The following is a 20,586-nucleotide window of genomic DNA, read 5'->3' as shown; positions in this document are numbered from 1 at the left end:
ACTCCAGGACCTTGAAATGCTTCTTACGAAGCCACTCCTTCGTTGCCCGGGCGGTGTGTTTGGGATCATTGTCATGCTGAAAGACCCAGCCACGTTTCATCTTCAATGCCCTTGCTGATGGAAGGAGGTTTTCACTCAAAATCTCACGATACATGGCCCCATTCATTCTTTCCTTTACACGGATCAGTCGTCCTGGTCCCTTTGCAGAAAAACAGCCCCAAAGCATGATGTTTCCACCCCCATGCTTCACAGTAGGTATGGTGTTCTTTGGATGCAACTCAGCATTCTTTGTCCTCCAAACACGACGAGTTGAGTTTTTACCAAAAAGTTCTATTTTGGTTTCATCTGACCATATGACATTCTCCCAATCCTCTTCTGGATCATCCAAATGCACTCTAGCAAACTTCAGACGGGCCTGGACATGTACTGGCTTAAGCAGGGGGACACGTCTGGCACTGCAGGATTTGAGTCTCTGGCGGCGTAGTGTGTTACTGATGGTAGGCTTTGTTACTTTGGTCCCAGCTCTCTGCAGGTCATTCACTAGGTCCCCCCGTGTGGTTGTGGGATTTTTGCTCACCGCTCTTGTGATCATTTTGACCCCACGGGGTGAGATCTTGCGTGGAGCCCCAGATCGAGGGAGATTATCAGTGGTCTTGTATGTCTTCCATTTCCTAATAATTGCTCCCACAGTTGATTTCTTCAAACCAAGCTGCTTACATATTGCAGATTCAGTCTTCCCAGCCTGGTGCAGGTCTACAATTTTGTTTCTGGTGTCCTTTGACAGCTCTTTGGTCTTGGCCATAGTGGAGTGTGACTGTTTGAGGTTGTGGACAGGTGTCTTTTATACTGATAACAAGTTCAAACAGGTGCCATTAATACAGGTAACGAGTGGAGGACAGAGGAGCCTCTTAAAGAAGAAGTTACAGGTCTGTGAGAGCCAGAAATCTTGCTTGTTTGTAGGTGACCAAATACTTATTTTCCACCATAATTTGCAAATAAATTAATAAAAAATCCTACAATGTGATTTTCTGGGGTTTTTTTCCTCAATTTGTCTGTCATAGTTGACGTGTACCTATGATGAAAATTACAGGCCTCTCTCATCTTTTTAAGTGGGATAACTTGCACAATTGGTGGCTGACTAAAATACCTTTTTTCCCCACTGTATAAGAGACGGTAGTTAGTCGTCCCACATCTGTAAATCTACTTTTACCCTAACCCTAAGACCCTAAGACCTGTGACAACATAGTAGCTGTTTTCTTTCAATGACTTTACAGGAGAAACTAACATACTCCTCCCCTCCTCCACTCCCCTCCTTTTCTTCTCTCTCTCTCTCTCGTTCCCCCCAGGTGTACGTAGTTCGTCTGTTCCTAAAGAACTCCTCCTCTAGTCCTCTCTCCTTCACCTACTACTCTGCTCTGCACAGGATGACCTGCTTCAACCTGCAGGACATGCACAAAGTCACCCGCAACAACCCTCTACAGCTGGGACCAGGCAAGACACGCACACATACACACAGGCAGGGCCGGATTAAGAAATTACTGTCTTGAATTCAAACAAACAATAGCCCAGGCCAATGAAGCGACACAAAGATTGTACAATATTAGGAGGCAGTATCTAGATCATAGGCTACTAAATACAATTTCCAGTGGCACACTAACTCACCTATGGCTTCATCTTCGTCATTCGGTGATGGCCGATGCGCTTGTCGTGGCAATAGCCTATCTCAAGATGAGCTACTTTGAAAGCAGTGCTGCTGTTAGTTACAAATTGGGAGTTGTTGAGAAAAAATTGGTTCTACAGTCAGATTAGTCATCTCTTTTCAGAAGTATGCATTTGCTTTCCAAACTGAATGTTTTTCCCACGATTGTATTTAGAAATCTGCAAAAGGCAAACCAACAGCTGCAACCAACCATATAAATAAAATCCATAGATGGCAGTTCAGATTCAAGACAGGACTGACATCCATTGCTAATGTACACATGAGTTTAACAGTCAAATTGCCAGTGTAAGAGGGTACAAAACCCTTCTATGGATTATATATATATGGCCACAACACAACAAGTTGTAGCCTATATTTGGCGTGCATGCTGCCCAAACTGCTGCCTGTAAGCATACCGGTAACTGCCCAAATAAAGGAAACACTTGAGTAAACAAGGAATACAAAGTATATGTTATGGTGTGGGATGCATTTTCCTGGCATGGTTTAGGTTCACTTGTAGAATCTATGCCAAGGCGCATGAAGGTGTTTTGGCAACTCGTGGTGGCGCAACACCCTTTTAATGGACTTTATGTTGGTGCTATCTTAATTTTTGCAGATACCAGTATGTGCTTGTGATAAAACTTAATCCACCATTTTTTTTTAAATTATTGATCCTCTGTGGCTAAATTATGCTCTTTGGTGTATTTTGAACATTGAGAGCGGGTTCCTGTGGTTGTATTTAAAAAAAAAAAAATAGTTTTTGCCTTATGGGCCACCTGAATCAATTGACCAGTCACATTTATTTATTATGCATTTCATTTAAATATTTTCTTTAATCAGTTACCCAATAAAGGCAGGGCCCCCCAATTACCCACAAGGGCGCCCTACCTCCTCTCCTCCCCCCATCTGATGATTAGCAGAGCGGCAGCAGGCAGTAGCAGGCTGTCTTAACTCATTGAGAGCGGGCTCCTGAGTCTTCCTGTGGTTGGCGGTTGCAATAAAACAATATAAAAGATATACTACATACAGGATATAATATATATATAGCGTAGAATCCCGTATTATCGGCATATTCAACAGCGTTTAAGAAATATATTACCTTCAAGTGTTATCTTGTGATCAAGCCTTCAATGTTTTGTGATTATTGGTGTCGTAAAAATGTTTGCTAACGGTTTAGCAATTAGCAAGTTTGACATTTCATTTGAAATATTACTGTTATCTGCTTTTGATAAGCGGTTTAGCAAAAAAATACGTCCCGTATTATCTGTATACGGCCCCCAGTTATTGGGCACCTTACTATTTTGTTCAATTACAAGATATATCCGTTTAATTTTGTTGAAAAAAGAGACACCAACCACGTACCCGAAGTGTTTACTAGATAGTTGACTAGTTGGCTAGTCTTCCGGTAAAAAATAATTATTTGCCTGTCAACTTTTCATTGCGTAGCCCGGTGCGCCCTCTTGTGGATTCTTTAAAAAAAAATATTCACCAACATATTCAGTGTTGTAACCAAATGAAATATGAGTATTAATAATTTACATCAAATACACTTTAATTTCAGTTATGTGCATTAACATAAAACAATGAAAACACTGTTGGAGTTTGTGTTGCAGAGGTGCACTTGGAAAGTAAAGGAAGAAATACACAAGATGGGTTCAATAAATATATATATTATATTTTAGACATTTATTTTTTTGAACAAATAAATAATTTCATATGAACACAAACAAAACAAACAATTAAATCTCGACCTCCATCCCTATATTGTCACAAAAAACACAATAAAAATCCAGCTCCACCGCTACCTCTTGATCCCACTGCACACACCTGCAGTGGAACCAGTGCTGGCAAAAGTCACAGCACACCCATGGCACCTCGGATCTACACTCCTGAGAGGAGCTTGCAGGCGGATCACGCTCCCCGCAGCGAGCACAGCAGGTGGTGTCTCCTTTTATAAAAAATTAAATAATAATACAAATTGATTAATATGGTTTTGCAAAATGTAGAAGTTCTTCAACAACAATAGTAATTGATACAACTGAGAGAGCGAGAAAAACAGATTATGAAGTACCTGAGAGTGGTGCCATGGGTGGTGTGACAGATGTGACCGGTGTAGCTTTTCTCTTCCTTTTCTGTGCTGCAGTTTGAGAAAAAGTAGTGTTAGACAGAGCATGTTGCATGAAAACCCTTTTCAACTTTTTTACATCAATACCTCTGGAGGAAGCTGCAGAGGTTTTGGAGGAGGCGGAGATGACTTGAGGGCTGGTGTACTGTAATATATATATATATATTTTTTACATTGCTGTTTTATAAAACAGATAACAAACAGTCATTTTTTAGTAATTTAACATGTGTTTACCTGTGGAGGTGGTGGTATTCAAATTGCAGGGGGCAGGGACACCAGACGAGGCTGCTATGGTGGTGTGACCAGGGGAGACGGAGGAGGCAGTTGGTCCAGAGGAGGCCGTGTTGGTGGTGACAGACATGGGGGTGGTGTGCATTGGGGTGGTGGTGGACAAAACCGCCGACGATGGCTTGGAGGAGCTGGTGTTTGTAATGGTGGGGTTGAGGGGCCGACGATGGTGTGACCGGGAGAGTAGGCATGTGGCCTTCTTCTGCAGCTGGGGACTCCGGCGGCTCCTACAGGTGTTGCACACTGGGAGGCACTGGCAGTGGTGATGCAGCTGTCAGGAGTGGTTCCAGCAGGGGGTCCAGCAGAGGCGATGGCGTCAATGGTCTCATCCATGGCAGCCCTCTCCTGTGCCCTCTGTGTTCTGAGGGCTGCCCGACGCTCTTTCTCCTCTGCCCCGGCCCTCTCCTTCTCACCCCTCTCCTGCCACTGGCGCGTGTATTCCTCCCCGGTGAGGCATGTGGCGACCACAGGGAGTCTTCTGTATCGGTCCAGCCGATACTTCAGGACAGTAAGGATGTGCCCCAGGTCCTTCGCTATCAGCCCCCCCTCTATTAGGGGGTGCTCTTCTAGAGCTAGGGATAGGACTGGAGCAGCGGCTGGGACTGGGGCAGGGGCTGAGGGTCCTCCTGTGGTCGCTGGGGAGGAGGTGCTGATGGATGGCACAGTGCTGCTGGTTCCAGTAGATGCGGTGTTGGGACCCGGTAGGGTCCGAGACGGCATTAAACGGGACCCTTCAATGGCTGAAGGGTCAAAAGGGAAGAGGCCACACTTCTTAAACCCTTCCACCACAGCGCATGTCCTTGCATCGCTGGTACGGGTAGCGGAATACTCTGGCAAATTCTGATTTGTTTACCATGTAGGAGTGGTCAAAATGGCTAAGGTCTCCAGCTACCTTGGAGAACTCAGCCTTTAAAGGGCCAAAGTATGCCACGTCCAGCGGCTGCAGGACATGGGTGCAGTGTGGTGGAAGACAAAGAAGTATAACCCCTTCCCTTAGTGCCACCGCGAGCACTTCCGGGTCCATGTGGCTCTTGTGCCCATCGAAGAATAGAAGGAGAGGGCGCTCTTTCACTGCATACTTAATGAAGTGCTGAAACCACTTCCTGAACAGGTCCCCGTCAATGTAGCCACTGCTTGACCGTCCATACAAGGCTTGGGGGGGTCCTCCCAGTGTGTAGTGGCCACCGGGGAAACACTTGGGGTAGATGATAAACGGGGGGACGTCCTCCCCAGTTGCGTTGAAGCAGGCCAGCACTGTGATGTGCTCCTTGGTCCCCGGAGCCTGCTGGAACACGTGTTTTGCGCCCCGGGGAGCCAGCACTTTGTGCCTGCTCTGGTCGCTACGAAACCCAGACTCATCGCAGTTATAGATTTGTCTTGGTTTCTCCCTCAACCCACTCTCCTCCAAGTGCTTCTCATAAGAAGTGAAGAAGGTGTCCATCGTCGGACGTGTGGCACACTCAGCTCTCCCCCTATCCAGGGTGTCCGGCCTCCTCATGCTTAGGTTCTTGTGCCTCCTCCTGAACATTTCCCACCACCTCTTCCCCAGTGGTGGGATTGTTTCCCCTGGGTGCCGAAACCTACAATAGAATAGAATATATAATTGTCCATCCAAGATGAAAATGTTTGTTTTGGCATCACCATACACATCCACATTTACATCACACACATTGAGAACAGTCAGTCCACCAATCTACATACATAAACACATAGAACACCAAATACCTGCGTATTTTGTCGGCGTATTTCATCAGCCTCTGTCTGGTGAAGGGGAACCCATGGCTGGCGCAGTAGATACAGTACTGCACCAGAGACTTTTCATCCTCTGGTGCAAGCAATGTGGGTGGTCCACTGCGACAACCATGGGTCACCCGGCCGCTCAGCCTGTCCGCCAGCGTCTGCCGAGGTACACCATGCACCTTGGTAGATAAGAAAAGAAAACTGTTACTAGCAGATAAAATTCACATACACATGGTAATCTCCTAAAAACAAAAGATGCCTAACCTTGGCAGCCTGGCAGATAGCCATCCCTGCCCTGCAGTCCTCCATGGCATGGAACATGTCCACCTCACTCCACTGCTTCCTCTTGACTTTCTCCATGCTGCAGTGGTAAATACATGTAGCTAAATAACTTGGCATACTATACACATTTTAGAAAGATAACTCAATCTGAATATGTATAAACATTTACATTTCAAAGCTAAGGCATTGAAAGGTGATGAAAGTTTTCACAATAACTAAAAGTGTACCCACGTTTTTTGTTTGATGTTATCTGTAATGAAAATTTGTGTCCCAATTAGTGTAATATTGATGCATACATTGTACCATTTAACTAAATACTGCCTCTATGTAGCTGTTGTAAGATGAAACATAGCCAACAGTGATAGGTGTTGAAAAGTTCATGGTTCAAAGTTCCAAATACATCTTTGCAGATTGTGCAAAACGCCTCCGTCAGAGGACTCCAATTTTGATACGGTAAAGCTTGACAACATGCAGCTGTTTTCGTGATATGTATTATCTAACACTTACAATGTATTTCCTTTTTGCTTACTTAGCAGTTCTATCAACATTTAGCAACTAAGATAGCAACATTAGAAAATCCGTTAGCTATATTTCAGAGGTAAAAAGTTGGATATTAAATTAGGTGTGGTCTGTCGCGCAGTCGAATTTTACAATATGCAGCGTGTTCCACAAAATGTGTACATATAACTTTTTTGAAAACTCTCAAAACCTAACTTAACTTACATAAATTGCACTGAAAATCGGTGGTCAGCTAGCTAAAAGGGTGTCGTTAGTCACAAAACGTACCGTTATTTTTCAGTCCATTGAAATGTTGAGCTCGAGGTGATTCAGTCCTCAAACCGCTAGAGAGTGTCCGAGGTCAGGGGGTGTCTGATGTTTGGGGAAAATTAGCTACTATATATAGGCAGGCACACACACAAAATCACCCGCAACAACCCTCTACAGCTCCAACCAGGCAAGAGTTACACAACCCAAATAGCTCCCTCAGCCTTCATTTTGGCGCCAACCCTTCAATGTTTACAGTTCTGTCGGGTCTAGACAGCTATAAGTGGTGAAGTTTCCACCATATTGCTAACACCTTACCGATCTACAAGCATTAAAGGGTTAGGGCCAAAAGAAGGCTCAGGGAGCCTGACGCATGCTGGTGCACACACACACACACACACACACACTCTCTCTTCTAATGTTATTAACCCCCTCCCTCCCTCTCTTCTCCCCCTCCCTCTCTCTCTCCTCCCCAGGTGACCAGTATGAGGTGCAGCTCCAGTTCCGGTCCAGCCTCCTGGGTTTCTATCCAGCCACTCTGGTCTTTGAGTTTAAACCCTCCCTCTCCTCCTCTCCTGCCTTCCACCTGCTGCGGTTCATCGAGGCCCAGTATGTGACGGGGTTGGCCAGGGAGCTGGCCCCGACTGCGCCCTACCGACCTAGAGCTATCATCAGCGCTACAGCTTCTCTGCCTTACACTGTAGAGGACGGGGAACCACCTGAGAGGTAGGTAACACACACACCTGGTAACACACATCTGGCAGAACACACACACTTGATAAACACCTTATAGACCCTGAACCGTTACCTCTACAGCCTATCTGCTTTACAGGGAGAACCACCTGAGCGGTAACACACACCTGAGCAGACAGATACTTTTTTTAAAACCCTGACTCTCTCTCTCTCTCTCTCTCCCTGGTTCACCCTGGTCCACCACTAACACTCTTCTCCTCTCTCCGCCTCTCCCCATCAGTCTCTCAGCCAACAGCCCATAGGCCATGGTGCACCTCCAAGACGACTATGTTCCAGACCCTAACCCTAACGTGTGTGTGTGTTCAGTCTCTCAGCCAACAACCTGAAGCCCATGGTGCGTCTCCAGGACTACAAGGTTCCAGGATATGTCAGAGATCTGATCAAGTTCCTCAATGGATACTACTCCTCCTCTACTCCTTTACTGGATGCTCAGTGAGTACCTCCTCCTGTCTGTAGATCATCCTGCCGGTGTACAATATGGGTGTTGTGAATGTCTCTTCTCTCTACTTTCTCTCTCTCTCTTCCTCCCCCTCTTCCCCCAGGTCTGTCCTAGAGTCAGGTCTGAGTAGAGAGAATTACTCTAAACGGTTCCAGCTGCTGCTGTATCTGGAGGAGCTACAGATGGAGGTGGACATTAAGAGATACAACAAGCCCAACACTCCCATGGTCAGAGACAAGACCAACAAGAAACTACTGGTGCTAGAGGTACACACAAACACAGATGCACGCACACATGGTCAGAGACAAGACCAACAAGACTGGTGCTGCAGATCAGGACACACACACACACACACACACAAAAACAAACACTAGGAACGTAGCTCCTCCTCTACTAGATGGTGCAGGGTTTATCTCCAGCCCAGTGTGTTGTGTGCTCCTGCAGGTACCAGGTGTGTCAGAGAACCGTCCGTCTGTCCTGCGGGGCGACTCCTTCCTGGTGACGAGGTCAGATGACGCTAATAAGCGGGACGTGGTCAAATACCGTGGTTACGTCCACCGTGTGGAGCTGGACTCCGTCAAACTGGGATTCAACAGCAAGTAAGGACATGATTGGAGGAGGCTGCTTCCTGAAGGGATCTTATTAGTCAATAGCTCTCTCTATTCATGGTTACCATGGTTCTCTGGTTACATTCTGATTCTCTACTCTTTCTTCAAAAGTGTGCACTCGTTCACTCCACCTCATGCATTTAAAAGCATTGGATTAGTGCAAGCATGGCTGGAGGGAGTTTCCACCATATTCCTTACACCAGTTAATTCCTTTTACACTGCTACCCTGACCCCTCACACTAAATTATTACCTTGCTCTGTCGTTTGTTACAGACTTTAGTCTGAATCTGCCATCATTGAAAGTCGTTTGGGTGACGTCGTTTGCGGTGAAAACAAGGTCATCAGCGATTGGATCGTCTCTAACCAATCACAGTATCAAAGCCAATAACGTACTTCGAAAACGCAGCTTTACCCACGTGTGTTCTGGCTATGGCCCAACACATCAGTTTCTGGAACCAATCAGACAGCCCAAATGTGTTCACATTCAGTGAAGGGTCTAAAACATTCGTCTGTGGGCGTGGCATAGTGTTTGAACGGATGAAGGATTCTGAGTAGCCAGGCAAGTACACTTCGGGGGAGAAGGGCTGAGAATCGGAATGTAGCCTCTGTCTCTCTATCCCCCCAACCTTCCCCCTCCAGGTTGCTGTCCTCCTTCGTGGATGGTCTGAGGTTTGATGTGGAGTTCACAATGAACCGTCTGACCACTAGGCTTCAGCAGAGAGCAACAGAGCTGGCTGACAGACACAGCCTGGGGAACGTACTGTTCCCCTCTGGAGATCAAACTATCAAACTACCCAAAAAACAACCTCTCAAGTGAGCTCACACCACCCATCTGCCCGACCCACACTTCCTTTTTGACCTTTGACCACCGAGCCTTACACACTAACCCTTATCCAAAAACCCTGATATATAACCCCTCTCTCTCTCTCTCTCTCTATGTCCCTCTTTCTCTCTCTCCACCTCCCCCTCTCCCTAGGTTATATGACAAGGCTCTAGAGCAGAACCCAGAACAGTACACAGCAGTCCAGAACATCGTAGCTGGATCCTCCCGACCGGCTCCTTACCTGGTGTTTGGACCACCTGGGACAGGTAATATATGTTAGTGTGTGTGTGTGTGTGTGTGTGTGTGTGTGTGTGTGTGTTAACAGGGTGTTAACGAACTCAGTTAAAGTGTATGTTTTATTAGTCGTATGTTCGGAATACGCATGGTACTGCATATACATCGTCCAACGAAATGCTTACTTGCAGGTTCCTTCTCGACAATGCAACAAGAATAAGAAATAATAAAAGATAAGAATACGAACATAAAGTAAATGGCAGTAGAATAGAATAAACATTTTAGCATAAGTATAATACAGGAAGGCACAATTTATAGTCCAATATTTACATGTATATTGGGGATGGGGGGGGCAAGTGTACTTATAAATTGAGCAGTAAAGTAAGAGTCTGGTAGCAGTAGTTGTGGTGTGTGTGAGTGCATGTGTGCTAAGGTGCAGAGAATCCGAGCAGGTGGTCAGTCCAGTTCAAGTGTTCAGGAGTCTGATGGCTGCTGACAGTAAGGAAGAGAACAGCTCGTTTCTAGGATGTGTGGGGTCGTTGATGATGCTGCGTGCCTTCCTCAAGCACCGTTTTGATTAGATGTCCTGGATGGGTGGGAGCACAGTCCCAGTGATGTACTGGGCAGTCTTCACCACCCGCTGGAGGGCCTTGTGGATGGAGCAATTCCTGTACCAGGCCGTGATGCAACCGGTCAGACACCTTAGGAAGTAGAGACTCTTGACAAGAGTGGTGGTGCTGTCCATAACAAGACACCGGTGAACTTAAAATATGTGACTCTCTACTGCAGTCCAATTGATGTGGATCAGGGAATGTTCCCTCTTCTGCTTCCTGAAGTCAACTGACATTGAGGGAGAGGTTGTTGTCATGACACCACAGTCAATTCACTTACCTCCTCCTATAGGCTGACTCATCGTTGTATTTGGTTATCAGGCCTACATCCGTGGTGTCGTCAGCGAACTTGATGATGGAGTTGGTGTCGTGCAAAGCCACGCAGTCGTGGGTGAACATGGAGTACAGTAGAGGACTGAGGGCACACCCGTGGGGCGGGCCCCTGGGTTAAGAGTCAGTGTGGAGGAGGTGTTGTTGCCAATCCTCACAGCCTGTGGTCTGCTCGTCAGGAAGTCCAGGATCCAGTTGCAGAGGGTGGTGTCCAGACCCAGGGCTCTGCGCTTGGTGTCGAGTTTGGAGGGAACAATAGTGTTGAATGCTGAACTGTAGTAAATTAACAGCATTCTCACATAGATGTTCCTCTTGTCCAGATTGATGTGTTACGGCCATGTGGGACGATGATGGTCTTCTTAAAGCAGGTGGGACTACAGCCTGGGACAGGGGCAGGTTGAGAAGATGCCCTCCAGCTGGTCAGCACACACTCTTGAGGACGCGACCAGGGATGCCATCTAGGCCGGCAGCTTTGTGAGGGATTCACTCTTTTGATAGTTTTCCTCATGTCAGCCTCAGAGACAGAAAGCACCTGGTCGTCCAGAGCAGCGAGGGTCTTCCTGGATGGCTCAGTGTTGTCTGCCTCGAAGCGAGCATAGAATGTGTTAAGCTCGTCTGGGAGGGAGGCTTCAGCGGGTACCGCCTAGCTGGATTTTCCTTTGTAGTCTGTGATGTCTGTAGTCCTTGCCACATGCGACGCGAGTCTGAGTTTTCGCACATCAATTCAAGTTTGAGTCTGTATTGTCTTTTTGCATCCCCGATTTGCAGAGCTCGTACCTGCTTGCCTTGTACGCGTCGCACGCCACCTCATCAGGGTTAATTCTACTTCAATGCTGCAGTACGGGCTCTCAGCATTGTACAGATATCTCCATTCATCCAGGGTTTTTGGTTGGGGTAAAGTAATAATTAACGCAAAAATAGCCATAAAAAAGCAAAGTCGAGCAGGAACCGGCAAGACGCGTGCCCTCCTCAGCATCGCCATCTTTTATACTGAACAGAAATATAAATGCAACAGACAAAGTGATTTCCTTCTATGAACTGTAATTCAGTAAATTCTTTGAAATGGTTGCATGTTGCGTTTATATTTTTGTTCAGTAGATTTTATTTTTGCCTTGTGGTTAGAGTGTCTGCCCTGAGATTGAAAAGTTGGGAGTTCGATCCCCGGCTTCCATACCAAAGAATGTAAATGGGACCCGATGCGTCTCTGCTTGGCACTCAGCATTAAGGATAGATTAAGGAGATAGTAAGACGCTGCGATAGACTAGCTTCCTGTCCAGGGGATGTAATTGTACATCAAGCTGCCTCACACTACAAAAACAGGAGACGGTCTCATGCCTTATGCGCAGTTCTGACTTACTTACGCTGTGTGTGTGTTTGTTCCCCCCAGGTAAGACTGTGACGGTGGTTGAAGCTATCAAACAGGTGCTGAAGACACAGGCCCACGGCCACATCCTGGCGTGTGCTCCGTCCAATAGCGCGGCAGACCTGCTGGCTCTGAAGCTTCTACAACACCTGGAACACAGGAAGCTGTTCCGGATGTATGCCGCGTCCCGTAACCCTAATGATGTGCCCAATGAAATACGGGTATGTATGTATGTGTGTGTGTGTGTGTGTGTGTGTGTGTGTGTGTGTACATCAGTGTGAGGTTTGTATTCTGTGTGTGTAACACGTCTCTCGTGCGTGTGTCTCTACAGGCCTGCTGTAACCTGGATCAAGATTGCTTTGTGTTTCCCTGTAAAGAGGAACTGATGAAGTACAGCGTCATGGTCACCACCCTAATCACTGCCGGACGGTAAGGATAGCCACTAGCCGCTAACACCGGAGTTCCCCATAGACCAGTGGTAACCAACATTTTCTGAGTCAAGATCACTTTCGCAGTCAAAAAGCAAGCCAATATCTACTGTTCAGTTGTTTTTGTTTTTTTACATGACTTAAATGTAAGCCTATGCAACATTAACCTAATAAAAACAGTTCTGTAGGAGAATGAGCCTAATACTATCACAGCATATTGGCTACAGTGAGGGAAAAAAGTATTTGATCCCCTGCTGATTTTGTACGTTTGCCCACTGACAAAGACATGATCAGTCTATAATTTTAATGGTAGGTTTATTTGAACAGTGAGAGACAGAATAACAACAACAAAAATCCAGAAAAACGCACGTCAAAAATTTTATAAATTGATTTGTATTTTAATGAGGGAAATAAGTATTTGACCCCTCTGCAAAACATGACTTAGTACTTGGTGGCAAAACCCTTGTTGGCAATCACAGAGGTCAGACGTTTCTTGTAGTTGGCCACCAGGTTTGCACATATCTCAGGAGGGATTTTGTCCCACTCCTCTTTGCAGATCTTCTCCAAGTCATTAAGGTTTCGAGGCTGACGTTTGGCAACTCGAACCTTCCGCTCCCTCCACATATTTTCGATGGGATTATGGTCTGGACACTGGCTAGGCCACTCCAGGACCTTAATGTGCTTCTTCTTGAGCCACTCCTTTGTTGCCTTGGCCGTGTGTTTTGGGTCATTGTCATGCTGGAATACCCATCCACAACCCATTTTCAATGCCCTGGCTGAGGGAAGGAGGTACTCACCCAAGATTTGACGGTACATGGCCCCGTCCATCGTCCCTTTTGATGCGGTGAAGTTGTCCTGTCCCCTTAGCAGAAAAACACCCCCAAAGCATAATGTTTCCACCTCCATGTTTGACGGTGGGGATGGTGTTCTTGGGGTCATAGGCAGCATTCCTCCTCCTCCAAACACGGCGAGTTGAGTTGATGCCAAAGAGCTCGATTTTGGTCTCATCTGACCACAACACTTTCACCCAGTTCTCCTCTGAATCATTCAGATGTTCATTGGCAAACTTCAGACGGCCCTGTATATGTGCTTTCTTGAGCAGGGGGGACCTTGCGGGCGCTGCAGGATTTCAGTCCTTCACGGCGTAGTGTGTTACCAATTGTTTTCTTGGTGACTATGGTCCCAGCTGCCTTGAGATCATTGACAATATCCTCCCGTGTAGTTCTGGGCTGATTCCTCACTGTTCTCATGATCATTGCAACTCCACGAGGTGAGATCTTGCATGGAGCCCCAGGCCGAGGGAGATTGACAGTTCTTTTGTGTTTCTTCCATTTGCGAATAATCGCACCAACTGTTGTCACCTTCTCACCAAGCTGCTTGGCGATTGTCTTGTAGTCCATTCCAGCCTTGTGTAGGTCTACAATCTTGTCCCTGACATCCTTGGAGAGCTCTTTGGTCTTGGCCATAGTGGAGAGTTTGGAATCTGATTGATTCCTTCTGTGGACAGGTGTCTTTTATACAGGTAACAAACTGAGATTATGAGCACTCCCTTTAAGAGTGTGCTCCTAATCTCAGCTCGTTACCTGTATAAAAGACACCTGGGAGCCAGAAGTCTTTCTGATTGAGAGGGGGTCAAATACTTATTTCCCTCATTTAAAATGCAAATCAATTTATAACATTTTTGACATGCGTTTTTCTGGATTTTGTTGTAATTCTGTCTCTCAAATAAACCTACCATTAAAATTATAGACTGATCATTTATTTGTCAGTGGGCAAACGTACAAAATCAGCAGGGGATCAAATACTTTTTTCCCTCACTGTACATGCTTGGCCTGCCATCATTTTTCTTCTCAGACCATATATACAGTATATATTTAAAAACTCAAGCTTTGATATCAAAATAGATCAGTTGTTGAATCACTTGCGAGGCACAGCTGAAGAAAAATGTAAATAATTTGCCTTTTTATTTTACTGGACTGATGGTACCTGCATCTGATGGTCAGTCTCAGCAGAGCGAAGGAGAGAGCAGCACAGTGTCTGCCTCTCACGGTCCCTGCTCTCTCCTTTCCTCCGGTGAGACTGGCCAGAGAGAGGGGACACGTCATCCACCTGATGGCGACACTTGAGTCGCAACGTTGTTCCTATGATCAGAAGAAGTGAAATATTCCTTGATATTAAAATAGACACAATGAGCTTCTAATAATAAAAATGCCTATCGCTACATCTTAGCTAATAATTAATTGCAGCTGCAGCACGAGTGGAAGTAGGGAGATGTGCATTTTATGTTTTTGTAAGTGTAGAATAAAAACGTAAACATGAACTCACTCATAAAAACAGCAGCTCTTTGCTGTATTCTTTTGATAGTTTCTCATTGGCCATGGTTTTAAACGTTATGAAATCTCGACTAGGCTAGTATCAGACTGTGCTGTGGGGTCATGGAAGATGTACTAGGCATTGTGATTTGAGCTGTCCGATTGGCCAGCGCAGTAGGCGCACTTGATTTAGCCACAGCTCCTGGTCCGCCGGGTAGGCAGAATTTGTTCCTTCAGACAAATTAAATGGTTCAACATGGGAACACTTTGGCTACCCGGCGCGCAGGGCTTCTGAATCAAGTGCACCTACTGCCAAAAGCGCAAGACAAATTAAAAAAGAAAAATGTTTGTTGATCGACTAGGAGTGCCTGAAGATCGCGATCGACCGGTTGGTGACTACTGCCATAGAAGGATGCTAATGCTAGGCTAATACTAGGAATCCCCATAGCGAGATACTAATGCTAAGCTAACTTTTGTCCTCCGTCTGTCTCGTGTATGTGTGTGTTCTCCAGGTTGGTGACAGGTGGTGTTCCTCTGGGTCATTTCAGTCACGTGTTTGTCGACGAGGCAGGACACGCTGTTGAAACAGAGACCATCATACCACTGGCTGGTGAGAGAGGGATGGATGAAGAGAAGGAGGGGGGAGGGGAGACAATGGCCGTGTTATAAACTGGGTGGTTCGAGCCCTGAATGCTGATAGGTTGAAAGCTGTGGTATATCAGTATATACCACAGGTATGACAAAACATTTATTTTTACTGTTCTAATTGCATTGGTAACCAGTTTATAATAGCAATAAGGCACCTCTGGGTTTGCGGTATATGGCCAATATACCACGGCTAATGGCTGTATCCAGGCACTCCGCATTGTCGTGCATAAGAACAGCCCTTAACCGTGGCATATTGGCCATATACCACACCCCCTCATGCCTTATTGCTTAAATGTATCATGGGTCAATTGTGACTGACGGACTGATTGACAAATAATAGTGAGTAGTTATTTATGATGGAAGGTGATTTGTAATCAGTCAGTCGGCAGTCACCTGCACTGTGTCGGCTGCAATGTCGAACAAGCCCAATAATTTAACTGTGTGCGTGTAGGGCTGCTCCAACCAGAGACGGGTCAGGTGGTTCTGGCTGGAGACCCTAAACAGCTGGGACCCATCCTCAGGTCTCCTCTGGCTCTGAAACACGGCATGGGTCAGTTCTTCTTCTTCTTCTTCCTCTTCTTCCTCTCCCTTACTCCTTGAAAATCCTTTGACATAGAAGAGCAGATGGTAGAGGCCGCTATGATTCTGAGGACATTCTTTCCCCTTCTCTTTTAGGTGTGTCTCTGTTGGAGAGGCTGATGAAGGGTGTGAGTCTGTATCAGAAGGAGGAGGAGACAGGAGCGTTCAACAACTGCTACGTCACCAAACTACTGAGAAACTATAGGTATGTAAGCTCTCCAGATCAGGCTGGTTTAATGAGGCTAGCACGAGCACTTTGGGAGAAAAGGATGAGTGTTGGAACTAGGGAGGCAAATTTCGGTCAATTTTGCTGCAGACTAACCAACCCTCATTAACCTGTCAACAAATGGTTAAATTTTTTCCAAACAAGTAAAATGACGTGACCAACAGAAAATAATATGTGTGCATACTAGGAACTTAAATTGTTCATTAAGAGCTTAATGGCAACATGCAATAATAGCAAGCCTATTATCTAACAGTCAAAAGGCTATAGCCTATTATTGAACATGCAACTCCTGTAATGAAGCAGCAAAAAAAACGTCCTTTTCAAACGTTTGCCAAAAAGGAATTTGGGGGAAAACACTGCACTAAACAGCACACCTAATGCGAGCGGTTCCATATGTGACAGATGAAAATCTCCATTCAAAACTTAGAAAGAGGGGGAATCTAATAGCAACAACTAGAATGTGTTGCTAATATGACTAGGATTGTGCCTTTGGCTTCTGGACAATGTTAATATATGAAGACCAATAGAGTACGAGTCATAATACCCATACAACCTAGCAGTCAAACAAGGAAATGGTTCCAATCATTTTTCCACCATTCATTTCTCCCATAGGGGATTTTAGAAACACTTAAAATAAGGGCTGTGTTTAGTGTAGGCTTACCCTGGCGTGACGTTTTGATAACCGTGTAAATCTCTCTAGGACAAGGTGACTTCTCAATATATTCGCCTGTATTTACCCTCCAAAATAAAATACGAATTAGCTGCTAATGTGGCTATCATAAAGAACTACAAATGCCATGATGATCTGTACGAGACTGCCGAATCGAGGCAAAGATAAGAATCTCTGGATGAACTATCTAATGTTATTACCTATACACTTGAATGGCAAATGGGAAGAAAGCTTTAATTACGAGTTGAGATTGAGAAATAAAAATAGCAATATGTTATCGTGGCCATCAGCACAGTTTTTAACATGCGATTGCATTTGGAATTATTTGTTGCGCAATGACTGTGCTTACAAAAGGACAATTCACTCCAGTACAAGCGTTTTGAGTAGCTGCTATCGCGCTGTCTGACAGGTGATAGGCTATTCCGCTCCTCAAATTAGGTTCTGTATGCTGTGCACGTGATAAGATACATGACGACTAATAAAATACACACATGCCAATTTAATTATGCTAATTAACCTATAGACCGATAAGTATGACCAGTCAAATATATTTTTGTGGGTTAACCGTTAGCATCCCTAATTGAAACTCAGTGTGTTTCCTTTCATTCTCTTCCCTTCCCTTCCCCTCCCTCCCCAGGTCTCATCCCTCTATCCTGAAGGTGCCTAACGAGTTGTTCTATGAGGAGGAGCTGCAGGTGTTTGCTAACGAGATGATCCGGAACTCCTACTGCACCTGGGAACACCTGCCTCAGAATGTACACACACACTGTATACACACTACACAGACAAACACACACACACGTGCGCTGAGGTCTCAGCGTAAAGCCCAACACCATTTAAACCACTAGGAGCACCATCGAGGACCACTTTGTAAATGAGTGTTTTAATTAATGCTTTCATGTGTCATCCTCTGGGATGAAATGCACATCTTGTGGTCCAAAATAAGACTTGATTAAATTTAATTAATCTTAATAGCCTGCAAAGCATTGGTTTACAGTGGGGGAAAAACGTATTTAGTCAGCCACCAATTGTGCAAGTTCTCCCACTTAAAAAGATGAGAGAGGCCTGTAATTTTCATCATAGGTACACGTCAACTATGACAGACAAATTGAGAAAAGAAAATCCAGAAAACCACATTGTAGGATTTTTTAATGAATTTATTTGCAAATTATGGTGGAAAATAAGTATTTGGTCAATAACAAAAGTTTCTCAATACTTTGTTATATACCCTTTGTTGGCAATGACACAGGTCAAACGTTTTCTGTAAGTCTTCACAAGGTTTTCACACACTGTTGCTGGTATTTTGGCCCATTCTTCCATGCAGATCTCCTCTAGAGCAGTGATGTTTTGGGGCTGTCGCTGGGCAACACGGACTTTCAACTCCCTCCAAAGATTTTCTATGGGGTTGAGATCTGGAGACTGGCTAGGCCACTCCAGGACCTTGAAATGCTTCTTACGAAGCCACTCCTTCATTGCCCGGGCGGTGTGTTTGGGATCATTGTCATGCTGAAAGACCCAGCCACGTTTCATCTTCAATGCCCTTGCTGATGGAAGGAGGTTTTCACTCAAAATCTCACGATACATGGCCCCATTCATTCTTTCCTTTACACGGATCAGTCGTCTTGGTCCCTTTGCAGAAAAACAGCCCCAAAGCATGATGTTTCTACCCCCATGCTTCACAGTAGGTATGGTGTTCTTTGGATGCAACTCAGCATTCTTTGTCCTCCAAACACGACGAGTTGAGTTTTTACCAAAAAGTTCTATTTTGGTTTCATCTGACCATATGACATTCTCCCAATCCTCTTCTGGATCATCCAAATGCACTCTAGCAAACTTCAGACGGGCCTGGACATGTACTGGCTTAAGCAGGGGGACATGTCTGGCACTGCAGGATTTGAGTCCCTGGCGGTGTAGTGTGTTACTGATGGTAGGCTTTGTTACTTTGGTCCCAGCTCTCTGCAGGTCATTCACTAGGTCCCCCCGTGTGGTTCTGGGATTTTTGCTCACCGTTCTTGTGATCATTTTGACCCCACGGGGTGAGATCTTGCGTGGAGCCCCAGATCGAGGGAGATTATCAGTGGTCTTGTATGTCTTCCATTTCCTAATAATTGCTCCCACAGTTGATTTCTTCAAACCAAGCTGCTTACATATTGCAGATTCAGTCTTCCCAGCCTGGTGCAGGTCTACAAGTTTGTTTCTGGTGTCCTTTGACAGCTCTTTGGTCTTGGCCATAGTGGAGTTTGGAGTGTGACTGTTTGAGGTTGTGAACAGGTGTCTTTTTTTATACTGATAACAAGTTCAAACAGGTGCCATTAATACAGGTAACGAGTGGAGGACAGAGGAGCCTCTTAAAGAAGAAGTTACAGGTCTGTGAGAGCCAGAAATCTTGCTTGTTTGTAGGTGACCAAATACTTATTTTCCACCATAATTTGCAAATAAATTCATAAAAAATCCTACAATGTGATTTTCTGGATATTTTTTCTCATTTTGTCTGTCATAGTTGACGTGTACCTATGATGAAAATTACAGGCCTCTCTCATCTTTTTAAGTGGGAGAACTTGCACAATTGGTGGCTGACTAAATACTTTTTTTCCCCACTGTACCTCCAGAATTTCCCGGTGGTGTTCCATGGTGTAGCTGGTCGTGATGAGCGAGAGGACACCAGTCCATCTTTCTTTAACGTGGCGGAGGTCGAGGTGCTGATGGACTACCTCAAGAAGCTGCTGCAGGGGCAGGGCAAGAGGGGCCTCGCCACAATCTCACCCAAAGACATCGGCATCATCGCCCCCTATAGGAAACAGGTGGGAATGCACCCTACAGGATATAATATGTACTGAACAAAAACAAAAACGAAACATGCAACAATTTCAAAGGTTTTACTGAGTTACGGTTTATATAAGGAAATCAGTCAATTTAAATAAATTAATTAGGCCCTAATCTATGGATTTTACATGACTGGGAATACAGATATGCATCTGTTGGTCACAGATAACTTTAAAAAAGGTAGGGTTGTAGATCAGAAAACCAGTCAGTATCTGGTGTGACCACCATTTGCCTCATGCAGCGAGACACATCTCCTTCACATAGAGTTGATCAGGCTGTTGATTGTGGCCTGTGGAATGTTGTCCCACTCCTCTTCAATGGCTGTGCGAAGTTGCTGGATATTGGCGTGAATTGGAACACAATGTCGTACACGTCGATCCAGAGCATCCCAAACATGCTCAATGGGTGACATGTTTGGTGAGTATGAAGGCCATGGAAGAACTGGGACATTTTCAGCTTCCAGGAATTGTGTACATACTGTATCCTTGCGACAGGGGCCGTGCATTATCATGCTGAAACATGAGGTGATGGCGGCGGATGAATGGCATGACAATGGGCTTCAGGATCTCGTCACAGTATCTTTGTGCATTCAAATTGCCATCGATAAAATGTAATTGTGTTCGTAGTCCATAGCTTAGCCTGCCCATACCATAACCCCACCGTCACAATGGGGCACTCTGTTTACAATGTTGACATTAGCAAACCGCTCGCCCACTTGACGCCATACACTTGGTCTGTGGTTGTACTGCCAAATTCTCTAAAATGACGTTTGAGGCGGCTTATGGTAGAGAAATTAACATTACATTATCTGGCAACAGCTCTGGTGGACATTCCTGCAGT

The 20,586-nt window shown here is 45.4% G+C and overlaps 1 protein-coding gene across 2 annotated transcripts in view; it reads left to right on the top strand.

Annotated features, from left to right (window-relative positions):
* LOC121543717 (putative helicase mov-10-B.1) overlaps window positions 1–20,586 on the top strand; it is a 48,071-nt gene that overhangs the window by 11,003 nt on the left and 16,482 nt on the right. For both annotated transcript variants that reach the window (XM_041853861.2, XM_045208961.1), the window contains exons 5-18: window positions 1,347–1,491; window positions 7,376–7,625; window positions 7,959–8,084; window positions 8,195–8,357; window positions 8,536–8,690; window positions 9,339–9,512; window positions 9,676–9,788; window positions 12,085–12,281; window positions 12,392–12,489; window positions 15,313–15,410; window positions 15,900–15,998; window positions 16,124–16,232; window positions 17,561–17,678; window positions 19,533–19,724. In XM_041853861.2, coding sequence (XP_041709795.2) covers window positions 1,347–1,491; window positions 7,376–7,625; window positions 7,959–8,084; window positions 8,195–8,357; window positions 8,536–8,690; window positions 9,339–9,512; window positions 9,676–9,788; window positions 12,085–12,281; window positions 12,392–12,489; window positions 15,313–15,410; window positions 15,900–15,998; window positions 16,124–16,232; window positions 17,561–17,678; window positions 19,533–19,724 — 2,037 coding nt within the window. The remainder of the gene's footprint in view (window positions 1–1,346; window positions 1,492–7,375; window positions 7,626–7,958; window positions 8,085–8,194; window positions 8,358–8,535; window positions 8,691–9,338; window positions 9,513–9,675; window positions 9,789–12,084; window positions 12,282–12,391; window positions 12,490–15,312; window positions 15,411–15,899; window positions 15,999–16,123; window positions 16,233–17,560; window positions 17,679–19,532; window positions 19,725–20,586) is intronic.

The sequence above is a fragment of the Coregonus clupeaformis genome, chromosome 28 (assembly GCF_020615455.1).
Source record: "Coregonus clupeaformis isolate EN_2021a chromosome 28, ASM2061545v1, whole genome shotgun sequence".
Lineage (NCBI taxonomy): Eukaryota > Metazoa > Chordata > Actinopteri > Salmoniformes > Salmonidae > Coregonus > Coregonus clupeaformis.
This window is presented reverse-complemented; position numbering and strand designations above follow the sequence as displayed.